Source organism: Colias philodice, chromosome 15, assembly GCF_061535455.1.
Source record: "Colias philodice isolate Cphi_HAF_F1 chromosome 15, ilColPhil1 Martin Lab GWU primary, whole genome shotgun sequence".
Classification (NCBI taxonomy): Eukaryota; Metazoa; Arthropoda; class Insecta; order Lepidoptera; family Pieridae; genus Colias; species Colias philodice.
The window spans coordinates 4,901,326-4,908,993 of NC_143100.1; the positions used below are offsets into that span (position 1 = coordinate 4,901,326).

Sequence of the window (7,668 nt, forward strand, 5' to 3'; positions counted from 1 at the left end):
TTATTCAAATTCATTGTCATTCACTTCAGAATTTTTGCTCCTGGAATGATATATATTCATCATTAATGTCCATCAACCAGGTTCCAAAAAGTTATACATATTATAAATATTATTTTACATTTCTTTATTCTGTGAGAATACATTTATTATTATGAATATTTTCTACACATAATCAGTTAAAAGCCCCAAAGCAAATTCACACATTTGTTTACAACCATCACCAAATTTCTTTCACACGTGAGATCTTTTTTAAAAAGAGTATTAAGAAGATAATCACAATAATAATTTAAATTATTATTATTAATAAAGCAATATAACATACATGAAAGTTGTGATTCATTCATTAATGTTTAAATCTAGTTTTTTTCCATTTTTTATTTTTATATAATGCGACTTGCATAATATATTGAAATATCAAAAAATATACATAAGTATTATGTATTTGCCATTTCATTCAAAAGCAATGGATTTGCAAAAGTTAGTAAACACATGCAACAATCATGTCTCTAAAGACCATTAATTAATACAGTAGTGAGTAGGCTTTATTTTAGAATTTGAAAAGCTTTCCATTGTGATTATATAAAGCACTTGAGGCATACTAGACTAGAGTAGATAATTTTTGAAACAAAAAAAAATCGCAGTCGGATGAAACCCATTAGAAAAGGAGGGGAATATGATAAAAATGTAAGGAAAAATAAATTACGGTCAATCCGAGTTCGGGAAGCGGGAGGGGGGAGCTTTTAAGAAAAAAAAATGGTTTCTCTCGATTTCCGACAAAACTACAAGTCCTATAGAAAAAAGTTCAATGGCAAAGTTGTAGGTAATTAAAAGTTCTACAACTTTTGTATTCACAATTTTTTCACATAACCTAAAAATTTAGGTGAAAAATTCAAAAAACCAAGTTTTTGGTCTTTTATTTCTATCTACTTCAAAATTTATTTTTTTTCTACGAAATTTGGTGGAAACTTACTTTATTATGTCCCAAATACACTGTAATTTATTTGATTGAAAATATTTATTTTTTCGCCTTATTTTGAATTAATACCAAAAAAACAACCTAATTTTCAATCGAAAAGTCACCCGTCAAAATATCAGCTTTTTTCAAAAACTTGGGGTGCCTTTTATTCATTGAAATCTCTACTTTCATATGGTGTAAAAAAAATAAACACCACCATAGTAAATGTTCCCAGGAAATGCATACAAACAGTTTGAAAATTAGCTTTTACTAAATCAGGCACACTTTTCGAACTACCTGAAATGTTTTTATCGACATCATTTTGCTTTTAAATATGCTGTAAAATATTAAACTTAGAACAGATAATTATTTTTCTTTTGAAATATTACCGAAAAGCCTATACAAGAGAAGATATAGAGTTCAAGAAGTGTGCCTGATTTAGTAAAAGCTCATTATCACACTGTTTGTATGCATTTCCTGAGAACATTTACTATGGTGGTGTTTATTTTTTTTTACACCATATGAAAGTAGAGATTTCAATGAATAAAAGGCACCCCAAGTTTTTGAAAAAAGCTGATATTTTGGCGGGTGACTTTTCGATTGAAAATTAGATTGTTTTTTTGGTATTAATTCAAAATAAGGCGAAAAAATAAATATTTTCAATCAAATAAATTACAGTGTATTTGGGACATAGTAAAGTACGTTTCCACCAAATTTCGTAGAAAAAAAATAAATTTTGAAGTAGATAGAAATAAAAGACCAAAAACTTGGTTTTTTGAATTTTTCACCTAAATTTTTAGGTTATGTGAAAAAATTGTGAATACAAAAGTTGTAGAACTTTTAATTACCTACAACTTTGCCATTGAACTTTTTTCTATAGGACTTGTAGTTTTGTCGGAAATCGAGAGAAACCATTTTTTTCTCTTAAAAGCTCCCCCCTCCCGCTTCCCGAACTCGGATTGACCGTAATTTATTTTTCCTTACATTTTTATCATATTCCCCTCCTTTTCTAATAGGTTTCATCCGACTGCGATTTTTTTTATCTTTTCATTATTTTCAAAGGCTTCTACCCCAGTCTATACTTTATTTTACAAACTTCCCCATTAAAATGTAAAAATACAGACATTCACAATAAACTTTTTTGTACCAACACCTTGAATTTGCAATAAATAAGCTACAATATTATAGTTTAAATAAAATTGGCAAAATAAATAAAATCATATCCTAATTCTAACATTTATTACTCAAAGTTGGAATGAATTTTGTTAATACTCGATTGCACTCTGAAAATCCTTTGGTATCTGGTCGTATTTTCCACACAACTCCCATGCTTTGAAATCATCACATGACCTCACACTTTCTATGAAACATTCAACGCCTCTTACAAATGGTAACATCATCTCTTGATTTATAACTTCAGAAAGACGGTGCAGGAATGCAATATTTTTAGCCAGGCTTTCTTTTATATTTGAAGAAAGTGGTCGCTCAGTGCACTGTACTATATCCATCTAATAAAAAATTAATAGATTAGAATATTAAAAGTTCTGCAAAAAATGATCAGCAATTTTGGACAAAAATTATTTAATCATAAATACCTTTTCATCTATTGTGTTCAATTTTAGGCCAAGATGAGTATTAAGACATTGTGCTAAAGTTTTTACGTTATCAGGAACTCTACCTGTTTTATTTTTGGCGATGATAAGGTCACCAACCTAAAAATTAAAATTAATAATAATATTGAAATTTTGTTCATACAACTTTTATTTAGAATACTTCAATATCAAAGATGCTCATACGAACCTGAGTGTCAAAAATGGATTTAATCTTAATATTATGTTTATGATATAGGCAGTCAGATATTTTTCTGCAATCATGGACAATCTTTTTAATACTTTCATCTTCAAGTATATTCTTTAAGCCAGCATCAAAGGCATGATATTGCATAACTTGAATGTCAAAAATATAAATCTGTTCTGGAGTTGAAAGCACTAAGAATGGCATTTTACATTTCCGTCCCATGTGTGCACCATCAGTACTCAAAGCTATATAGTTATAATGCTTCAGTACATCCATTGCCTCGTGAAAAGTGCTATCAACTTGATTTATGTACACATATTTTTTAGATACTTTCAAAATTTCTTCACATTCCTTCTGAGATATTTTCAAAAATGTTTGCTCATTTACTTCTTGCAGTTTTACAATGTTTCTTACCTCAGAATCATAGTAGTGGCATACACCTTCACTCTTATCATTTAAAGACAACTCTTTCACATTGTAAAGTGATATTTTAGATTTGTCATTTGTGATGCTATAAAATCTGCCTTCTACCACTTCAGAATCTTTTGTATGTAATTGTAATAAATCTCCTTTCATATATAGACTGTCCATTTTGCAAGTTTTGTTGTAATATATGATAAGACTTCTGAGTAATACTAATCCTTTTTAACAGGCTTAGTTGGAGCTTTTTCAGCCTCACTGTAGGCTCTGTATATGTATAGGCCAAGTGTAATATGTAGAACGACTACAGCTACAACAGCAGAGTAAACGCTGCTTGTAATTGGCTCTAAACGCAGTAATCCATCAAATAGTAAACTCTTAACTAGGAAAAAAGAGACCACAGGGACGATGATAATGAACAAACAGTATTTTATAACTGTTCGAAAGACCTGAAAGTCGGGTAATTCCTAAAAAATAAAATAGGTTATATGACAGTGACAGAATCGATAAATATGAATTTGTAATTACTTTAGAATATTACTTACATTTGCCTTGCCTTCAATCATTATAAGTTAAAACAAAAAATAAAAATAAATCAAATAATCAGAAAAAGGAGCACACTCATCAATAATCCACGATCAATGACAAATGACGATGACAATAGCGAATAGAACAACCAAAAAGTTACAGTACAATCACGTTCAATAATCGAAGGACATAAAAATAAAGTACCCAATTCACGTTCCTGGTAGCCGGTCGCAGATTCTTAGTGTACGAATTACGATATTGTTTGTACTTATGTGAAAATTTAAAATGTACCTACACGTAAAAGTATTTGAGTAAAATGTATATATATACATAGGTCATTGAAGTATTTTGAAGTGAAAATTGTTTCTAGGCGCGTTGGTAGTAAAATTTGAAGTTCGCCTCATGGCAATACCGTCACGCCATGGAGTAGGGCGACAATTTTGGTATCTTTGAATATTGCCAAAAAAGTTTCATTTCTGACACGTGTGTTTGGTTTTTGTTTATATCAGAGCAAGCAAGGATCAGGTTGGCCACCTGGTGTTAAATGGTCATCACCGTCCAAGTCCATACACACTTGTAACACTGGAAGTGTTATAAGTACTTTGCTGGACTTTTACTGATAAAATAGGTACTCTCTTTTCTTGAAGCTCCTAATGTTCGATCATCGCAGGTGTTAAATCGCCGCTTCAAAGCTTCACCGTACGCGGAAAAAAGTTGCGAGGGTGGCGTACGGTGGTAGAGCGCCAACGATGATGCTGCGAACGGAATGAAGCGCATATTACACTTCGCTCAATTTAGGACTAAATTAAGAAACAACTTCGAATATTAGTGATCACTGACTGTCCTTAATTTATTTACCGAATCAGATAGCAGACGAGTGTCATAGAACCTGCGGGTGCAGAAATTGTCTACGAATGAATTTGAGATCGCTTCACATATTTTAAAATCTCATGACATCGTTAATGCACAAGTAAGATAAAATATGGATAAAATAATATACCGATTACGCTAACCAATTCAACGCTAAAAAGTAGGTCCACGTTTAGTGCGCGCATGATCTTTTTTTTATTTGTATTTTAATCTAAAATTCATGATAAAATAAAATATATAATATGTACATCAATATTATATACTACGTTTTACTCTATTCACAAAAGAACAATATACACTCTCACAACAGACAACTTCATGGTCTTTGAGCGAGCATAAAGGCGGAGCAATATAAAGGAAAGTTAATTATTTTTGTTATGAAAGCAATGGTGTTTTGACTACAATAGTAAATATTAGATATTAAAATGTTTGAAGAGGGTTTTAGAGTTCTCCAAATTAATTACAAAACGTGTTAAACTTTCAAGAATTTTGATTAATAACTAAACAAGGAAGACACAAATAAATAGAATGTCGAAATCATTAGAATAATCGAAAAGAATAATAATCAATAATTAACTATTATATATCAAACTTTTATTAATTGAATACTTAATAACTTAGCTTAATAACAATATTGATACAATTAGGTTTATTTAATTAATATTCTTAATTAATTAAAAAGCATTTTCATTTTTCGTAATTAGTAAGGCTTATACTAGCAGTTCGTCTAAAATATTTATTGAAATAAGCATAGCAGTTTTTGCGTTAATACATGTATATATGTAATAATCACGTAAATCGGTTCAGAAACCTCGGACTAATCGGTGTACATACATAAAAAAAACATACCGGTCGAATTGATAACCTCCTCCTTTTTTTGAAGTTGGTTAAAAATTAAAATTCTTCCTCTTTTTACGGATTATTTTACTTATATACGTACCTATTAATATTTATTACATAGTGTATACGGAACTGACCTGAGTAGAAGTTGCAATACAGTCTTTGCTATGAAACGATGCTACAATATTATATCATTTTATGTCTCACTCATGTAAGTTGTGGTGAAAATATGTATTCAAATTATTTTCTCGATCATTCATAGTTTGACCAGGAAAATAAATGATAGTATTGTATAATAATTATTATAAAACATAAAAATGCTCAAAGTTGAATACGGTGTTATTTGTCTTATATTGTTAGTAAGTAAAACGCTTTTAACAAGAAATAGTGCAATATTTGAAAACGATCATTGTTTATAGCAGCAAATATTATGATCTTTTCATATATTTTTTTTATTTCTAGAATTTAATATGGGTTCATGGTACTTTTATAGACCTCAATGAAATTAAAAATCATGTCCTACAATGGAAGGATCAAAACTTAAATTTTAATGAGGTTAGAAATTCAATAGTTACTATTCAATTATTTAAAGTTTTAACCTTTTCACTTATTTTGTTCTACATTTTTAGGTTGGAGTGGCAACAAACGGAATTTTTGATCTAAGTGATGTTAAAAATAAATTACTGCAGTGGAAAACTCAAAAATTATCAACATTATGTCCGTCGAATGGGTACATTATAACAAAATATATAAATAATAATATTTTTACTTGGTTAGTGCACAAGTTTCAATTCAAATTTTGTTTTTTAGGGCACAACTCCAATTTTTATTAAATTTAGTATGTAGTACTGCTCAGCCTACGAACGTAACCAACCGCGACGCTTGCATATCTTGTTTTTCTAGAGTGACGTCTATGCCGGAGGTATGTCCCTCTATAATTAATGTTCTACAAATTGTATTTAAACTAACTTATGACTATGTAATTTCTTTATTTAAGGGTCCTCAAGAATTAAATGCTTTGAGTGTTTGCGCCGTACAATATTTTGCTAATACATCGTATTTTAGCTGTGCAACAGCGCTCATGGTAAATATATAATTTATTTATACGTATTAATAGTAGGACGATACTATTATATTATTAGCATAATGTTATATTATTATAAGTTTAAGTTCTTACTACAAATTTAGAAGAATAAATTCTATAATCATTTATTTTGTGATTGCAATTTTTAGGCTCTATCCACATCAGCTTTGAATGTTCAACCTTCAGGATGTTATATGGGATATTGCGATTTTGTACGATGCCTAAGAAGAACCAATTCAATGAATTTGGTAAGTATTAAATAGTTAATTATAGCATTCACGGTATAATTAATAATCTAACAATAATTATGCATTTTTTTAAGATCACGCAGTGTACGAGAGAAGCTAGAACTGGTGTGAATATAACAGTTGATGCTGATAATGTTAGATTTTACACAAATGTAACATCATGTATCTTGGCAAAAACAAGATGTGGTCCTTTTAATCCTATATCTGGTGAACCACAAACTCCAGGTTACACATCTTCAGGAATGAGAGTTAGCAATGCACTTCAGTTTTCTGAAAACAGTGAACTTCGCATATTGGCTTTTTCTGCAAATACACCGGTCTCTTCATCTTTTTGTTCCACTATGAATAATTTAAATCAAACTAGTTGGTTGACAAATGTATGTTAATGTATATTAATATTAGAATGAACTAGGTTTCAATGTAAATTTAGAATTAAATTTTATTTTTTTCTAGAATATGGTTTTTGTAGCTTTAAGATTAAAAAAAAATGGTTGTCTGTAAAGTCGGTTTACTGACGATAGTTGAACGTGACAACGGCTGATTGTGCTTCTTTGTCGCTCGCTCCGCGCTCTCGCTCGCACTTCAAGCCTTACATGGAACGCCTCAGAGCGAGGTAACGCCGCATAAGTCATGTTTTTTCGTGCGTGCAGTCGGCTCTATCGAATTTTAAGACGTTGTCACGTCAAAGAAACTAGCGTTAAGTTCAAAAACTGCAGGGAAGCGATTTTTTTCGGAACTAAGGAAACAAACATTTGTGTATAGCACTGTAGGCGTAACGCGGACGTTGCCAAGAAGACAGAGAAAGTATGTAAAGTGTATGTAAAGAATAGACGAGTTGCCACTATTGTTCGTAATATTTTTGATAAAATAAAAGATTTCTCAACTTCTTGTCTCTTTTTTCTTTAAAAAGTGTAGGGTGATGAATG

At 30.4% G+C, this 7,668-nt stretch overlaps 3 protein-coding genes across 3 annotated transcripts; 1 reads left to right on the top strand and 2 right to left on the bottom strand.

The window, feature by feature from the left end:
* Positions 1–2,177: 2,177 nt before the first annotated feature.
* LOC149482181 (piRNA biogenesis protein EXD1) lies at positions 2,178–3,343 on the bottom strand. Its single transcript, XM_089704455.1, has 3 exons — positions 2,756–3,343; positions 2,551–2,667; positions 2,178–2,463 (listed from the first exon to the last, which is right to left on the bottom strand). The coding sequence occupies exons 1-3, from the start codon at positions 3,341–3,343 to the stop codon at positions 2,221–2,223; spliced, it is 948 nt and encodes a 315-aa protein (XP_089560581.1). The 3' UTR covers positions 2,178–2,220.
* Positions 3,167–3,875, bottom strand: LOC149482182 (vacuolar ATPase assembly integral membrane protein VMA21 homolog). The gene is made up of 2 exons (XM_089704456.1): positions 3,718–3,875; positions 3,167–3,639 (listed from the first exon to the last, which is right to left on the bottom strand). The coding sequence occupies exons 1-2, from the start codon at positions 3,736–3,738 to the stop codon at positions 3,388–3,390; spliced, it is 273 nt and encodes a 90-aa protein (XP_089560582.1). The 5' UTR covers positions 3,739–3,875; the 3' UTR covers positions 3,167–3,387.
* Positions 3,876–5,569: 1,694 nt separating this feature from the next.
* On the top strand, positions 5,570–7,657 carry LOC149482183 (uncharacterized). The gene is made up of 7 exons (XM_089704423.1): positions 5,570–5,769; positions 5,873–5,965; positions 6,040–6,140; positions 6,221–6,332; positions 6,408–6,494; positions 6,644–6,742; positions 6,817–7,657. The coding sequence occupies exons 1-7, from the start codon at positions 5,728–5,730 to the stop codon at positions 7,126–7,128; spliced, it is 846 nt and encodes a 281-aa protein (XP_089560549.1). The 5' UTR covers positions 5,570–5,727; the 3' UTR covers positions 7,129–7,657.
* The last annotated feature ends 11 nt before the right edge of the window (positions 7,658–7,668 follow it).

Coding starts and splice junctions, on each gene's coding strand:
- LOC149482183 (XM_089704423.1), top strand. CDS start 5,728: ATGCTCAAAGTTGAATACGGTGTTATTTGTCTTATATTGTTA. Junction 6,333..6,407: donor GAGTGACGTCTATGCCGGAG/GTATGTCCCTCT, acceptor TCTTTATTTAAG/GGTCCTCAAGAATTAAATGC. Junction 6,743..6,816: donor GAACCAATTCAATGAATTTG/GTAAGTATTAAA, acceptor CATTTTTTTAAG/ATCACGCAGTGTACGAGAGA.
- LOC149482181 (XM_089704455.1), bottom strand. CDS start 3,343: ATGGACAGTCTATATATGAAAGGAGATTTATTACAATTACATACAAAA. Junction 2,668..2,755: donor AATCCATTTTTGACACTCAG/GTTCGTATGAGC, acceptor TTTAATTTTTAG/GTTGGTGACCTTATCATCGC. Junction 2,464..2,550: donor TGAACACAATAGATGAAAAG/GTATTTATGATT, acceptor ATTTTTTATTAG/ATGGATATAGTACAGTGCAC.
- LOC149482182 (XM_089704456.1), bottom strand. CDS start 3,738: ATGATTGAAGGCAAGGCAAAT. Junction 3,640..3,717: donor TGATTGAAGGCAAGGCAAAT/GTAAGTAATATT, acceptor TTTATTTTTTAG/GAATTACCCGACTTTCAGGT.